At 40.3% G+C, this 18,120-nt stretch overlaps 1 protein-coding gene across 5 annotated transcripts in view; it reads right to left on the reverse strand.

Moving 5' to 3' along the window:
• The window catches only part of LOC118409992 (tumor necrosis factor alpha-induced protein 8-like protein), a 26,450-nt gene continuing 8,330 nt past the window's right edge, over window positions 1-18,120 (reverse strand). Inside the window, exons 1-4 of one of the 5 annotated variants that reach the window (XM_035811433.1) lie at window positions 10,704-10,956; window positions 7,491-7,582; window positions 5,976-6,450; window positions 1-1,105 (exon numbers count right to left, since the gene is read on the reverse strand). In XM_035811433.1, the coding sequence (XP_035667326.1) occupies window positions 1,086-1,105; window positions 5,976-6,450; window positions 7,491-7,582; window positions 10,704-10,845 (729 nt within the window). In that variant the 5' untranslated portion in view covers window positions 10,846-10,956 and the 3' untranslated portion in view covers window positions 1-1,085. Of the gene's footprint in view, window positions 1,106-5,964; window positions 6,451-7,490; window positions 7,583-10,699; window positions 10,957-18,120 lie in introns of those variants that run through there. The other 4 variants (XM_035811434.1, XM_035811437.1, XM_035811438.1 and 1 more) reach the window with 4 other exon arrangements.

Genomic DNA, 18,120 nt, shown 5'->3' on the forward strand with positions numbered 1-18,120 from the left:
GTATGTAGGATACACAAAAAGGCACAGTTTTTAAACTTTCTCACCAACATTATCAGACAAAGCTGCCAAGTAATATACAAATTTAATGTATGTTGTATTCCTAAATAAAATAATACTGCAAGCCTTGTTGCTGGTAAAACGCAGAACAAGCATTGATAGGGGGTGGCGCACAGTAGATACATGTACATACAGCTGGGCATACACAGATACTCAGGTAAGTGTGGGGTACGGTATGCCTTTGCTCACAGCTATCACATTTACAAGAACACATGGAAGTCAGCCAGGGCAATGTCTGATACATTCTGGTATATCAACTCTATGGGAAGGTGCATGGGAGCTGCAAGTTATTTTAATCATAACAGCAACCTCTGATGAAATTCTGTCTTCTTTAAATAATGTCTGCTGCTAAAAATGTACAGTCAAAACTAACTAGAGCTAAGCAGTAACTATTACTTCTTACAAGAGAACATGTACTAGAGTTGGCAGTGACTATAACTTGTACATAGCTTATATTAAATCCATGCCTTTTCATGATTGTGTAATGGGTAGGAATGAGTTAACTTTAAACCCTTAACTTTTGTTACACCATAGTTAATGTTAGTTTCGTCACCTGTTAGTGCTTATAATGGTTCCTACTTGTGTTTCCTACAATAGTTCTGTTCCTATATAGTTCCTACATGTATAACTTATGTAGCGTTAGTTCACCTTTATCCGCGGGGTAACCTATATTCGTCGGTTTTGAAAACAGGGTATCTAGGAATATGTTTTGGACGGTGGTTTCAAAATGCAGAAGAAATATTGCAGTTAATTTGTGTGAAACCACCATACATCAACTTGATATCCCTAAAAACGTGTTTTTCTAAAACAAAGTACTTAGGCTACCCCGCTGATAAAGGTGAACTGACATTAACATGATTGGCAAGCTGGGTTTCTTCTCACAGCGCTTTTGTTTCACTTCAGTTCCCTGTAATATGATACCGTTCCTGATGGGGGCGTGTTCCCTTCACCTGTCAATCATGTTAGCTTGACACCTGTCAGTCATCCCGTTAGCAAAGGGGCCATACCATTGGAGCGTGCGGGGGTGTTCATGTCTGGGCGGGCTCTACTGGAACACAAACAGCCATGCATTAACCACAGACAGAAGCATCGCAGCCAGCCAGGGTGCTATCCAGAGCTTTGGGGCAGGGGGAGGGGTGGGTATTTCTTGCTGGACCAGTCCAAGAAAAAAATGGACTGGAAAAAATGATTTCCTTCCATTTTGTTAATAGATATAATTCTTTTGGTTACATTATTGTCAAATGTATAATTTTTACACATCTGTCCAATCTTTATTCAGCTTATGAGTTGTTAAATTGTATCATTATTTGTTACTTTGAAGGAAGACTATGTATAAGCCATGAGGCTTTTTTCTTCCCCCTGCACGTACTTTCATCCTTTAATTTGTTTTATGTTATCTTTTTTAAAGATTGTGCAAAATAAACAAAATCAAAAATCAAATCAAAAACGTCTGGGTTTTGGACCGGTTAAAATATATGTGAGGTGACTGATTACCAAAGGGGCACAATTCTGTCTTCAGGTGACAAATGATAAATTAGGTTCTTTTTGAGGTTGTGCAGTCAGCACTTAATTGTCAGCACTGAAAATAAATGTATCACGCCAACATACAATTTAGATATCACTTGTAGTACTCAATGAGACCTGTGCTTGTGTCTTGCTCTTCAAAATATGATAGTAACGTTACTACAGTAACTGCACTGCTATAATCAGGTCCTAGCCAGCAAATGAGAAGATCACAACCTTCACCTCTGCTTGGAGAGCAGAAGCCTTAAGGAACGAGCCAAGGAAAATCGTTTACCTGTAGTTTTTGTGATAAAGGTTGTGAGAAACTGACTTACTCGGACCAGCTAACCTGCCGTCAGAAAGTAGGGCATACATGTATGAGAAGGTCACAATTGTCCCTATCAGTCTCTGCTAAGAGAGTAGCAAGCTTAAGGGAAGATCATTTAACAGGAGTTTTTGTGATAAAGTTTGGGTTATCGTGTATGTGGAGACGAAAGAAAATAATAGACTCTACTCGGCCGTCAGAAAGTGGGGCATATGATAAGGTCACAATTTTCCCAATCAGCTCCTGCTTGGAGAGTACTTAGTAGATTTTACTTATCTGTAATGGTTCAGGAGTCTGCCCCCGATAGTGGAGCTACTCAGGCAATGGTGAGATTACAGACGTGTTCAGAGCCTTGTACATGTATTTCAGACGTTTACTTCATCATTATGACAGATGCTGATAAAGTAAAGCTCTTACACTCACAGATGATTGACTTGGAATGCTTCTTCATGATTATAACATTTTTGACATGTGGGAGCTTTATTAGAAATTTAAAATGAGCTGTCTCTAAATTTTTCAGGTGCCTGTGTAAAATCCTTGCATTCTCAGGGGCATCTTCCATGGACAAGAAACACTCTAATTTAAGTCTAAGGCTTCTGAAATCACATGAATCTGCCAGTACTGTGGTACACAGTGTTTTCACTTGGGCCTGAGCAGCTTAAGTTTGAAGCTTTGTTTATTTATGAAAGCTCAAATCGGCCTGCAGGCCGCTTTTCATTGAGGTCATGAGGGAAGAGGCAAGGGCCAGACAAAGTATATACAGTTTATATCATTATAAATATTATTATTATTGCAGTCAAATCTGTGCATGAGACCATCTCCAGATACCACCAACTTGTCACTTTTTGGTGTCTATTAGATAATGTTTCTCCTGGACACAAGCATATAGTGCCCACCTGTCGACATCGAGCAGATTTTATCCGTCACCGAGAGGTCTTCTTTATTATTGTTTTTTTAAGGGGGGGGGGGAGAGGTGGGGTTGGTTGGTGCGGGATGTGTCATGGATAGCACCCTGGTAGCCACACGTATTACACAGCCACAAAAAGCCACAGTCAGTACGTCAATCAGCGTAACTACATGGTGGTAAGTAACAACATACAAACAATGCTGCAATGTTGGAACCAGGGCTCTTGGCAGCTAACCCCAAAATCTGTCATTTGACAAAATCTCTGCTGCATATTACACATTTTTAGACCATTTCGTCAACATTGACAGACAGAAATTGGTGGAAAATATCCAAATTTGAACAAACTGAAGGTGAATGTTAAGGCTCGGTATGGCGGCCTTGAAAAGGTGTCCTCGAACAAGAAACACCTGTTCCACCATACTTTCTACTGTATTGGCCAGGAGTCTTAATAAAAAAGGAAATAAATACATAATACATATTGAAAAAGTTTAAACTTTGTTCCAACACAAAGAAGGGACTCACCATAAATTTTCATAAAATTTTTGGTGAGTCCCTTCTTTGTGTTGGAACAAAGTTTAAACTTTTTCAATATGGAATCTACCAACACAGATGAGCTTTCATTCAAATAAATAATACACCTGGTGATTATCAAATAAAGTAAAAAAAAATGCCAAATGACGGCCTGCAAATTGAACAATGATTAACAGAAATTTGTACACAAATCCAGAATATCTTTTTAGGATTTTTCCTTTAAAGCCCCCTAGGTAGAACTAGAAGGCAACCCTGATGTTTGGAAGATTGAACAGATACAGTCAAACCTGTATTAGGGGCCACCTCTACAGAGGGGCCACCTGTCCATAGTGGCCACTTTTTGTCGGTCCCTTGGGTATTTTATCTACAAGTTGCCACCTCTATACAGAGGCCACCTGTCTATAGTGGCCAAATTTGTCCGGCCCCTTGAGTGGCCGCTATAGACAGGTTTGACTGTATACAAGAATGATGACCGGCCAGAGCCCTGGTTGTGGTGCACTCTGCTGTGGGTAAGACACATCGGCAACATCAGTGAGTGAGATTAAGCAAAGCACACGAGAGCAGACTATGTTCAAGTTCAACACCACACAGGAAAACACTACATGTCTATCATACAACAGTGAAACCTGCACATAGACACATCGGCAACATCAGTGAGTGAGATTAAGCAAAGCACACAAGAGCAGACTATCTCCAAGTTCAATACCACACAGGAAAACACTGCATGTTCATACAGCAGTGAAACCTGCACATAGACACATCCTGGTTTTAAGGCAACTGACAGTTGGCTCAAGTTTAGATTGAGTTTAAGATTTTGCTTTTGTGTGTCATTATAAAGACTAAGACATATTTTGACGTTTATTTGCACATTTTAAAAAACAAACATAAAGGAAAGAAAAAGAAGGAAGACATGCTATAAAAAAAGCCATGGGGCTTATTCTGGCCCCCATCAAAGTAAATCGCATCAAATTCAAGAAAATTTAGCAACTATTGTGATTGTGAATATACCCAAGTTGATTTTGGTTGTGTTTATGCATTAATATATATCAAAGGCTACAATACATACTTAGGCCACACCAATTTAATTTCTTGGTTCACGGATTTTTTCATAAAAAATATGGAGCGAGAGGGCGAAATAAAAATAAAAATTATAAAATGGTTGGGGTAAAGGTAACAGCTAATCCAAAACATAAAGAAAAAAAGTTTTCAGCTTGAAAAAAGTACAAAAACACTATTATTGTACAGTAACAGCACCTGTACCCACACTTTAAGGTGCTTATAATATCAAGGCCAATTTGCTACACCAGAAAGCTGGTGAATGGTTTCATTAATGCCATGGTGAAAATTTGATGAGTGGTAATTTTTATTTTTATTTTTTTTTCCAAAAAATAGGAGCGAGTGAATCTGTGAACCAAGAAATTAAATTGGTGTGGCCTTAGTGATCAGGAACACACTGTTGACCCACCAATGCATGTTATGAGAAGTTGGTCCCAACTGAGATCATTGTGTTTTTCCCTCTATAGCTAATTGTAACTAAATGAATTATCACTTATCTAGTGGATGTGAAATTCAATATACTCAAGTCTCATGTTCCAGAAAGGAGCTAACATCATCTCAAAAATGTTTTCTATGGCTTCGTTGTTTTCAAACCCTGCTTATCCTAAAGTCATATCTCTGATAGAACATTATATCATAACTTATTTGCATCACTCGAATGCATCATGTCTTCTGACAAAATACAATGTTCATAAAAATGCAGTATAAAAAACAACAGGGAAATCATTGGTATTCAGACCAACTATGGCTACTCAGAGCAACAACATCTCAGAATTCTTACATATTTTTGATATCTTGGCAAGAAAACATCATGAAAACAGCTGACTGGGAGAGAAGCTGGTTATAAATAATATAATGTCCGCTCTCTGAAAGAGTGCACCAAGGTACAGAGAGACGTTCCTGTCAAGCAGACTCTGTTTCCATGTTGAACTTGCAGTTTGGCATTATTTTTCTAAATCTGAATCAGCCATGAAATCACGATGATGTGACCAAACAGGTAGGTTTAAATGATTTCTGTTGCTTGATTTCAAACCATACCTTCATCACTTTAAGTCTTGGCAAGGACAACATACACAGAAACATGGTATTTACAAAATATGGAAAACATTCAATATTCAAAGGAAAGACATTTATCATGGTATCAGGCAGAAGTAGACTATTTTTGTTGCTTAATTTCAAACCGTACCTTCATCACTTGGCAAGAAATGCAGTATAAAAAGAATATTGAAATTCAAAGGAAATACAGTCATTATTCTTATCCTGATTTTGACTATCTGTGTTGAACTTGCTAGACTTCACACCGTACCTTCATCACTTGTACAAAATACGAAGAAATGTGTTATAAAATTGAAAACATAAGGATTGATATTCAAAGGAAAGACAATTATCATGATATCAGGCAGATTTGGATTACAAAATATATTTTTGTTACTAGATTTCAAACTGTACCTTCATCAGTTGGCAAGTTCAACTTACACAGAAATGTGGTATAAAAAGGGTATGGAAGGTATTCAACATTCAAAAGTGACACGATTATCATAATATCACTCATCAGGCAGATTTGGACTATATTCGTCACTAGGTCTCACACCGTACCTTCGTCCATGAGCGTGTGCAAGTTCTTTACGATGAGCCCGAGCTGCTTCCTGTGCGGGCTCTCCCGCTGAAACACCGCGTCGAGGAACGCCCCGTCCCCGAAGAAGTTGAACACGTGATCGATCCTCCCGTGGGATTTCTCCGTCAGGTGGCCCTGGATGAGTCTGTGGAGCATCTCGCGACACTCGGACAGCGTGCGCACCAGGAACATCTTATCGTACGTAAACTCCACCTCGTAGAAGCTGACGACAGTCATGGCAAGGCTGCGGAACTTCCGCACGAAGTCGTTGGCGAGTCTCAGCTCGTCGGCGCTGAACTGCTCATTGCGGAACAGGATTCCGATCTTCACAACGATCTTCACGGCGTCTTTCATGACCTTCTCGGCTTCTCTCTTGTTGCCGCAGTGGTTACGCGCGATGCGGTACAGGTTGTCCATCAGGTCGGCTGTTGTGTCGTCCATGAAACTCTTGGCCACCTTGACGAGAGGAGGGAGGCGCTGGGTTATTCCATCACACACAAACAAACAAACAAGCAAACAAACAAACAAACACACCAGGTTTTACAATTTTGTTGTACAAGTTTTGGGCCACCTTGACGGGAGGAGGGAGGAGATGGGTTATTCCATCACACGCAAACAAACAAACAAACAAACAAACACACCAGGTTTTACAGGACATAAGAATTTTCTCTTACACAACCAGTTTTTCTCACCTGCTGACGTTTCGATGTCTGTCAGACATCTTCCTCAGAGCTTCTAACTTGAGTTCTGCTTCTCGCCGCTATATGTAGCCGATGTACATGTAGGTGGCGCTTTTGCGGCGAGAAGAGCACTATCCTAAACATGGCTAAGCTTGTTCCCCCCCCCCCCCCTCCCCCGAAGCTCTGAGGAAGATGTCTGACAGACTGAAACGTCAGCAGGTGAGATAAACTGGTTGTGTAAGAGAAAATTCTTATGTCCTATGATCTACCAACCTGATGAAATTATTTTCGGAACCAGGTTTTTTTTACATTTTACACAAGTTTTTAAAAATTCAGTAGCCCTATAGCTATAGGGTAAGTACACAAAAAATCTACTGGGCCAAACCAACTTTTCACTGGGATGAAATCTAAATGACATATTTAATACTTGCAGTAAGGAAATCATTTTAAAAGAAATTGAAAAACAATAAATACAGTTTTGAGATATTTCTGAAAGGTCTGAGACCAAATCTGCCAATTACTGTAAATTCATTTATGTTCGCGGGGATTTAATTTCGTGGTAGCGGGAAAAAGGACTTTTTGTGGTGGTTTTAATTTCGCGGTGGCACCATGCACTGTAGTCTCTTACTTACTACCATGAAAAAATGTTCGCGGTGGTTTTAGATTCGGGGTAAAGTGGCCACCGCGAAAAATGCGAACATTAATCCACCGCGAACATTTCTGCATTTACAATACTTATTATAACAGGACTAGTTGCTATGCTCTAGTGCTTTACACGAAATTGTCATCAGGCATTCATAAAAAGGTAAGTTCCACCTTCCGAGTCGACATTCTGCTGAGGACCTTCTTCTGCGCCCTGAGGGCCACATTCTTGGAGTTGAACCCGGCGTCCCCTCCCGATTCCGCCACTGTGTAAACAAACAAACAAACAAATGTTGTCAGACAGGTAGGGATATTTTTTAATATTCTGACTTCTGAGAACCTTCTTGTGTACCCTCAGGGCTACACTGTTGGAGTTGAACTTGAAGCCAGAATCTCTTGATTCTGCCACTGGGAAGTCTGGAGAGATGTAAACAAACAAAGAAATAAACAAACAACAAACGTCATCAGGCAAGTAGAACTGTTTTTACGACCAGGACACCTATATGTGATGGTTCGGCCACTTGCTACATATATATATTCTGAGAACATTCTTTAAAAAAAATACTGACACTAATGATTAGCCTACTCCATTGTAATACTATGTACACTGTATATCAATGAATTATGTTAGCCCTTATTGTTATGTAACTAGGTTGTTAAGCTTTATCCTATACCTCTATTTTGTACTTTGTGTAATTGTTGTTGCCATACATTGTATCATGTACGATTGTCGTGCAATAAAGTTCAAAATAAAATCACAGCTAAAAGCCTGCCTGACCTTGAACTAACTGCTCAAGGTCATTGTGCACTAATGCCATACCAGGTGTGTACATGGACGTCTGTTATTATTAGCTGTTAAAAGCTCATCATTTCCTGGAGTGAGATCAATTCCCAAACTGCCATTCATCATCGTTAAAATGCCGGGCTCAAAATACTTCTGCCTGTGCAGAAAGGAAGCACTTCCTCTACTGTATGGCTTTATTGGAACACAACACTTGATACGACAGTTACTATGTACATGAACTTGTATTTCTCTTAGTTCTGCAGTTGTAATGTACATATATACTAGTATACTGTAAATGCAGAAATGTTCGCAGTGGATTAACGTTCGAGGTTTTCGCGCTGACCACTTCACCACAAACTAAAACCACCGCAAACATTTTTCTACTATGGTATTAGACTGCAGTCTATAGTGTTACCGCAAAGTTAAAACCACCGCGAAAAGTCCTTTTTCCCGCTACCGCGAAATTAAATCCCCGCGAACTTAAATGCATTTACAGTATATGATGTATCTGATGTAATTTTAGTGACTGTTTACAGGTGGTATTTTGAGCCCTGAAATGGCATGCCCTTGTGAAAGAGACAAAACTAGGACATTCTTACTGTAATAAGCAGGACAGTAGGATTACTAATGTGACCTTCTTATAGCTGATGCAAATGTGTATCATCTTATAAATAAAATAAACTGCACAAAAGTAAGGGTAAGACCATGAGAGATTCATGTGGTACATGCACAAATTCATGAGAGATACCGTAAGTTACGTGTACATTTTGTAGCCTTTATTTATAAGCAAAACAGGATTTATACTAAATTATGTACATGTACTAGTAACACTTGCTCTTTCATTTAGTATTTGGCAGGAATGATTGAAATGTTGATTGATTGGTTGATTGATTGATTGACAGCTCTTGGCTGCAAAAACCGTCAGGAATGAAATGTAAGGCCATATGGCATGCATTACATCTTATATCATTCATAAAACATCTGACAGTAACTACACGAATCTGTCTGCACTGTCAGTCATCAGGAAGGGCATTGGATGTTTCAAGGAGGTTATCTCTGAGACTTGGATGTTCGGAGTATTAAAGATAGGAGTATTATGGTTTATCTCCAAGCAGATGTTGCATATTTTGTAGGTTCTGTTTCTGGGGCAGTGTCACTATAATGAAACAAATCAATAAATACTATCAGCCATGCCTGGGTTAGGTACAAGTACAAATAAGTATTGTCACATAAAGTCATTTTGTAGCAGTCAGCTTTTTTTCGACTTCGATTTCATAAATGTCCACTCCGTCTGACTATTTATGGATTGACTAGAAACTCAAATGTTATAAAAAGGGAGACCCATAACAAATTTGATTCATTTATTTTCATTCATGTTGATCCTCAAGGTCAACAGAAACTCCAATTGTTATCAATCCTGACCAAAATCAATGATTTGGAAGACCCCAATCTCTACAAAGTACTAGTACCCATATTTCATTGAGAAAGGCACAGAGTAGGTACTACTAAACAAGAGAAACCCTTGACAGGAAGCCACAGCTGTGTCTAATCATCCCAGTCAGCCATGAGGTATTTCTGCACTGATAACCTCCAACTACTGTAACCTACTGCAACCTACTGCAAACTCAAACTTCTGTACAACTTCCCTACAATTCTACGGGACAGTGTGGACACCAGCGCTCTCTGTGGAGCGTAATGAAGACACACACGCTGGTATTCGCCCAGGGAAGCTGCTATTTGCTCTGGACTGTGCAGAATGCTGAGGCAGGAGTAGGAATGTGTACACACACCGTGGTACTAACAAGGCCTCACCAAACAGCTGCACACAGGCTTTCTTACAGCAGCACACACAACAGACTTGGTCTCTACAAGACTCTACAAGCTGCTGGGAATATAGTGGAAATTGGCAATGCTAGGCTGCAAAATAAATGGGCAAACTCCTCTGGCTTATAATCTACGTATTCAGATGTAGCTTCTACCACTTTCTCCATGAGAAGTCTGAGAAACATAATTTTATACAAAATCTAGTAGGTCTGTAAGAGACAAAGAAAGGCTAAGGAATGTAGCAGAACAATCTGCTACAAGTTGCTGAGAATGTAGTTGAAATTGGCAATGCTAGACTGCATTAATAAACAGGCTTATAACTACTCTGACATATGATCTACGTATTTATTAGGCAGTTTCTACCACTTTCTCCTAACCTGGAATCCAGTCTCTCGCTGGCTCGGCCTACCGTACTTAGTGCAAGCTCTCCACGGGGCCACTGTGGGTCTGAGCCGCCGGGATAATTGGCCCGACCCGGTAGAATTTTCACGCGGTTGGACTTTGCCCAGGGGGGTTAATTGTTCTCGCTAGGCCGGATAATTAACCCCCTGGGCTAAAGTCTAACCCCGTGAAAATACTACCGGGTGTGGCCATTTACCCCGGCGGCTGGGAGCTTCCCTGGCCCCGTAGAGAGCCTGCACTAACTACGGTATAAGGCCGAGCGAGAGACTGGATTCCAGGTTAACTTTCTCCATGAGCAACATATAGATCTAATCTAGTAGCTCTGCAGTAAGAGACAAAGAAAAGCTAAGGAATGTGACAAAACAGGACAGACTTGCCTGAGTCCGAATCTGACTCATCCGACATGACGACGGCCTTGAAATCTCCTTCCCTTTCACTGGAAGACACTCTTGACTTCTTCAGCTCTTGTATACACTGTACTGTAACTTGAATGTAGAACCGTCCTTCCGGCTTTCTCATGAGTGGGGTGATGAAGCATGGGAAAATTACCTGGTTGGACTGCCAAGTGACCTCTCACCCCTCCAGTATAGATACATTAGCTAATGTAGCCTGTTGGCACAACGGTCCCTACTAGACACCTCAGGAAAGTTCTGCACAGTTCACACAACCAGAGTCCCAACTACAGACCTCAGGAAAGTTACTGTACAGTTCATAGGACGTCCCAACCAGGGTCCCAACTGGAGGCCTCAGGAAAGTTACTGTACAGTTCATAGGACGTCCCAACCAGGGTCTCAACTCTAGAGACCTGAGGAAAAGTTCCTGCACAGTTGACAGGAAGTCTGCAGGAGTGACTGGACACTGGTGCCCCTCTCTACATAACCCTGCCCAGATGTCTCCAAGCTAAGCACAGTGGCAGGACCTGGGGCACTCAGGGCTACTGTAAAGGGGAAAATGTTTGCAGTGGATTTATGTTCACAGTTTCCATGGTGACCTCCTCAGAACAAATGTAAATTAACCACAACAATAATTTTTGTTCTATCCTCTGTTTGCCTACTCTCTTGTTCAAACCGCAAACCTAAAACTATCAGTATCACATTTAACACTCCATTCTCTCCCTATGCTGGACAGAAACGAGTGGAGACACAGGTGTCACCTCCAAGAGGATGAACTGAACTGAACTGAACTCTCCCTACTCCCTGAGGAAATTTTGCCATCTACAGTACAGAAGCCTAAGGCCTGGTGCCTTGAGGGTTACTGTAAGAAACAGAAATCTTTGCAATGGTAGTTTGATGTTCATCTTTTTTAAATTAAGGTGGGCTCTTCACCCTGAACTTAAATCTACCACACAATTTTTTTTTTTTTCTCCCTTGTTGCAACCTCAAAATTTAAACCACCCCAAAGACTTGATGTTTTCCCTACCACAATTTAAGACCCCACCAACATTTCCCGCTCTACAGTACAGTGTCAGGCCTGGAGTGTGGACTGACTGATGGCTGTGCCTTGTGTGGAGAGACGACACTGTTTATTTACCTCTGCTGATCAGTAAAGCAGGGGGGAGGGGCACTGGTGAGGGGAGCTCCAGGGAAACACTCCACACAATGATGGACACTTTAACTGGAAGTAGGGGTGGGGAAAATGCCACCACTCTTATATCATTGGATTTACTTCATAGGAAATGGACATGGACATGTGTACATACAGAGAACAAATATTCATTCTTCATTTGAAAAAAAAAAGTATTGGGAAAAATTCAAAACAGGAATTGTAGCACTTTATATTTTAAACCTAACCCCATGCAATAATGGAGAGTTCCAAAACCACCCCTGACCAAAGATGGAACATTCCAAAGTTGCATCTAAAAAAAAATGAACAATTCCAAAAATACCAATCCAAATTTGAATGGATTTTTGAAATGGCATCCCATGCAAAATGGTCTATTCCAAAATCACTTCAGTCCAAAAATTGACTATCCTTCAGTCAAAAATATCTTTTCTTCTGCAAGAGTGGATTCTTGCAAAGACACCACACGGAAATTGTACGCTTCATATTAGCCCTAAAATATTTTTCTTGACTCTAATGCTTAAACTTTGATTGAGTAAATTTTTGCATTTCTCCCCCACACAACAATTTAACTTTTATCCTATAATTTGGGTTAAGTCCTAAATACATGCATTTTAGATTCTTTTTTTTTTTATATCATTAATCTTTGGCACCCTCAAGTAGCCATTTGGCAACAACTCTGTATTGGATATGGGGTAGGGCAGCAGGTGGAAGGTTGATACATTGTACATGATGACATGTCCATTCTTCAGCACAGTAAGTACATGTACCACCCGGCCTGACAAGCTTCAGCTGCATCATAAATACACCATGTACAAGAGCCTTGACCTGTGAGACTTCAGGCATTACTGAATAAATAACTGTTTACATTGGAAACCCCAGATTTACTAGTAAAGCTGTGGATTCAATATTTTAACTCACACAGACAAAACATAATAACATAATAGATGACAATATTACTGGCCATATAAAAACAAAATAATGCAATGTGTAAGATACACACATGTAAGGAAAGATGTTTGTTCATCTTACTGAATAATTCATGACATACTTTCTCCTTTCACTTAAGTCACTGCAGAAACGTTCCAACAAAGGACCGTCCTCTCCAGGCTTTAATACTGGTGGTATTTCTGGCCTTGTTCACCTGTTTACACAAGTACTACACAAGTACTACAATACTGTAAGTAAGTCAACCCAAGTACTACTGTACTGTAGTAAGTCAACTCCACACAATGTGGAGAACCCTGGCTGTCAAACTCAGCTGTGAGGGTCTGCATGGGGGGGCATCAACCATGGCCTTCAAACCCAGCTGGGAGGGTCTGCATGGGGGAGCATCAACCGTGGCCTTCAAACCCAGCTGGGAGGGTCTGCATGGGGGAGCATCAACCTTGGCTGTTAAACCCAGCTGTGAGGGCCTGCATGGAGGGGCATCAACTCTAGCTGTTAAACCCAGCTATGAGGGTCAGCATGGGGGTCATCAACCATGACTGTAAAACCCTCTCCAGCTTACTAAACTGTGAGGGTCTGCAGGGGGGAATCTTAACCCTGACTTGAAACCCTCTCCAGCTTACTGAACTGTGAGGGTCTCCAAGGGGGAATCCTAACCCTCAGACTCTGAAATGCCATACCCTATCCATCCATACCTCTCCATGTACACTGTACACTAGTCAGTGGAAATGAACTGTGCTTCAATAATTGATAGGCTCATAATTTCCAGGGTAAGGTTCAGGCACCTGATCCACTGACATGTTGAGTGATGTATCATGACAGAATAAGTACACATGCCTGGGGTATATAATACAGACTATAGTGGTTACATTTTGTATTTAAATAGCATAAAAAAGGTAAGAGGCGGTTGAACCAGTGTACATACTAGCACTGTAGTTACATGTACTGATATTGTAATTAAGATAACACGATATACTTTCAATTGTACTTATTTAATTATTTAGAACTGCCTAGAATTTTATCATCTTGGCCAGTAGCTTGTAAGAGCAGAAATGTACAATAAAGGTTTTCATTCATTCATACTATTGAAAGTGTCACAGAATCAGAATCAAACCTAAGATACAAGTTATTATATAATCAAGACATGTCCAAACAGATATAATGTAAACAGGGATTGGAAGCTAATCTTTAGGACACCCCAACAGCCACTTATAACCAGCCACAGGGGTGTGATAATGCATGAGGACCTCCCACTCAATAAGGTTTCCACAGATAATATACCACCATGGCTCAGTGGGGGGTGAGTCTATGGGGTCAACATGATAAAACATGGCTTTAACTGACAGTCTCTACAAGCTGTTGTAATTCTTATACACATTAGTCATCTTTATGCTTTAAGTTAGTGATTGGGGGAGGGGGATGGCTGTGTGCACTGTTTCAAAGAGCATTATCTGTTGTTCATATAATTCATATCCAGACTACTCACGATTTATTGTTCCTGGTGTTAGCCATGGCCGTATAATTGTTCACATAACTCGCAGTGGTGCCAATTTTACATAATGGCAAGCTTTCTTGGCTTTTATATGTTCAGTGTAGGTGTTATTCTGATTACAGACCCTCATTTAACATAATCATACAACAGGGCTCAAAACACCCTTTTCTGCACACCTGCACTGGTGCAGGTAACATCGATAATTACCTGCACCAGACAAATTTTGTCTGCACCACTCTGAATTTAGGAAGTATGGATCGAACTGAAATTGTTGAGGAATCATTGCTATTTTTTTTTCTTATAACAGTTGATGCAGCTAATAACAATCCACATAGACCTACATCATATGACATAATGTATCAGACCCAATACACGGACCAGTGCAGGTAGACACCAGAAATACCTGCACAGCTCCAATTTACCTGCAAGTTAACTTGCATATGCAGGTGGAATTCGAGCCCTATACAAAGTTGTTGGCTTCCTGAATTAATTTAGCACAGAGCATTGATGAAATAATCATCCCCCCCTGCATCATACATGGCACCCCTCTATTCTACATGGGCCCTGCTCTTTTTATAAACTGGTCTCTATGCAGTATATTGGTAATACTCTCATTGAGGACCTCCACTCAACAATGTTAGAATCTGACATTTACAGACAGCAGCTGAGTACAATTGCTGGTGACAGCACTCAAAGAAGAGAGCAAACTCAGGAAGGCACGTGTTTACAACAAAAAGGCCCCCCAAAACCCACTCTGTTGACTGTACTTTATGTAATAACTCTTCAGTTTGCTTCAAGTCTTTTGTAGACTCTAGAATCCTATATAGTCGCCGCAAAAGCTGGAAAAATTCTTTTTGTTCATGCTATAGCTTACGTTTTTTCCAATAACATCTCCGCTGCAATTTCATGACACTGATAATGTGTTACATAATACATCACAATGTATAACAGAATGGAGGGTTCAAACTTTCAACTGAGATTACTTAAAACAACAGGATAACCTCCTTCTACTGTAAAATTACTGTACTTCCCTGTTAAAATAAATAGATTTACAGTATTCTACTCCTGTAAACATCACAGGATTGTCATCTGCTGCAACATTGTTAAATAAGATCCAGATCATGTCTACAGAGTGGTCCAACATCACCAAAAGGTCAATACTCACAAATGTGAGCAGAATGCGACTGACAACAAAAATGTTCTTTAGCATTTTCTCACCATGTTGAAAACAATTAGCAATTTGGTAGCAAGATAGACTGCATCATTGGCTTGAAATTAACATAAAATGCGGAGATTTAAAAAAAAAAATGAACATCTTATCATATGGTCAAAATATCTTTTTTTTATAACAATACACAAGCACATTCCTAAATGAGAACCCCCCCCCCCCTCCCAAGTGATATTACGCCATGTTGAATCGCCAGAGCTCGACTGTATTGAATTCAAGGACAATGCCAGGATTGGTCCCAGAGATGGAAAATAAGAGTGTGCCCCATGTGCCATCTAAAGCAATAACAGCAATTGTATTCGGAGCACAGCATCATGATTACTAGTATAGTCTGAAAAGCAACATTGTACTGAAATGAAAATGTCCTAATTTTCATGTGATCTAATTTCACTGTTCGTAGATAATTATAAGTCAGACAAATTTTGGCTCAATGATCACCTTAATGTTATTTCACAGCATTCGAATTACTCTTTTCAATTTGTTCGGTGGAACTTGTGGAAGTATCTCATCATGATGTGTGACCAAACCACCCCTGCGGGAGGGGGCAGACATCACAAGTGGTCTCTGGGGTCCCATACAGGACATCCATGGTGACATATAAAGGCAAATCAATCTCAATGACTGGCTAAGGCCCAATCTACACACAGTTTTTACCGATATCTGTGGAGATGTCGGGAGGGATCTAGAACGTAGGGGGCCGGACACCCATGGCGCTTGCAGTCATAGACATATAGCGCGATTTTCCAAATGGCGTTATATGCTAATGAGCCTTCCCGAAGTCGGGAAGCATCTACACGCGCGCGAAGCTGTCGGGGTCCCCTGCTAAGCTATCGGTAAGGTATCGTAGGAATGGTCCGGACCTTTCGGGAGAAATTTTCCTGATATCGTAATGGCGATATAGTAGTTCCATCTAGACAATGAAAAAAAGCTGTTGGCGAGAGGTTGTCGGCTCGCCGATATCGGAAAAAACTGTGTGTAGATCGTGCCTAAGATACAGAGATTACTTCTGGAAGTTTTGAGTGGCATCCATCCAGCGTCACTACAATCAACTGGCGGAAGAAGTAAATATACTAGTACCAGAGACATAGGTATAAAAATCATTTCTTGCCATAGCTGCAATAGCTGGTGCACTTAATAATCATAACAAATATGCAAAGAGAAAAGTTTGGGTTCACAACAAAAAATAAAGTAGACTATCAAGAAACCCTGATTATAAACTTCACTGCCTCTCTTCAGAAATTCTATACCTATCATCATCATCATCATCTGTAATTGAAGACGAATATCAGTTCATGGTAGTAGTAGTAGTATGTCCCAAATATTCTGATATACGAAATTCTCTGTACTCAAGGCTGTCATCTTATATATACACAAGGATTTACCTCAATGGACCTGAAGTGCAAATTCAAATACATCATGACATGTGACAATCCCTGCATGGCAGATATAGGAAAATATATCAAAGACTGTTTAGACATTAGAAATTCCTCCAATGATTGTTAAAGCCTCCAATGACTGTAAGAAACTTATGCCATACTACAACTTCTGTATTAGTTAGATAAGCGTTAAGTTATAGAACTGTAGTTATGTAGATGCCATACTTTGTACCCCGTACAATTGTTGTGCAATAAAACTATCTATCTGTCGTCCCTGGCGGGCAGGGTGAGGCATTGCACATTACATCTCTCCGTAGCACACGGTTTTTCATAACTGCTCCTAGATCCTCAGTGTCAATCCCAGTGTCTCTGGAAATGGTTGCTGGGTAGGTGAGCTTCCTTCTATACCTAACATAACGAGTAATACAAGAGCTTTATATAAACACAAGTGCACAGCTCCACAGCACCTTGCATTTTTAGCCGAGATTGTGACCTGTACCTGTATCTATATCTGTATCTGTATGTAGATAGCAGGGCTCGAAATACCCACTTGAAAATGCAACCTCAATTTGCTTGGCGCAACTTAATTTTAAACCCAGGTTGCACACTGCGCAACCTGAAATTTTGCAGTTGGAACACTGCTTTCCCCCCACCTACGTGCATATAAGCTTTTGTATCTATTTTTTGACAACATAAAACATATCTATTTTAATACATAGTTACATATAAGTTATAACTGGATAAGGGATAAGTAGCTGATTTGAAGAAAGTAACAACTTGAAAGTGGGGCAACTTGAAATGTTAATGGTGCAACCTGGCTTTTGACTCAGGTTGCCACTTGGACAACCTGGCTGAAAAAAGTATTTCGAGCACCGAGATGCCATAACTGCTTCAGCACAACACATCAGATCTGCAGGCACAGCGTGGCAGCAGCTGGGTATATTATTACACTGAACAACCTGCCACAGCTAACTTACTTGTCTAACCTTTATCAACATATAATGCTAGTTCACCTTTATCTGTGGGGTGACCTTTATCCGTTCTCCTTAAAAACAGCACATTTAGGAGTATTAAGTCTGCTGACAGTGGTTTCAAATTTGCAATATTTTCAAAATGTTCCGATTTCAAACCACCGTCCGTCGACTTTATATCCCTAAATACGTTTTTGGTACAAACAACGAATATAGGTT

This window comes from Branchiostoma floridae, chromosome 2 (genome assembly GCF_000003815.2).
Source record: "Branchiostoma floridae strain S238N-H82 chromosome 2, Bfl_VNyyK, whole genome shotgun sequence".
NCBI classification, from domain to species: Eukaryota; Metazoa; Chordata; class Leptocardii; order Amphioxiformes; family Branchiostomatidae; genus Branchiostoma; species Branchiostoma floridae.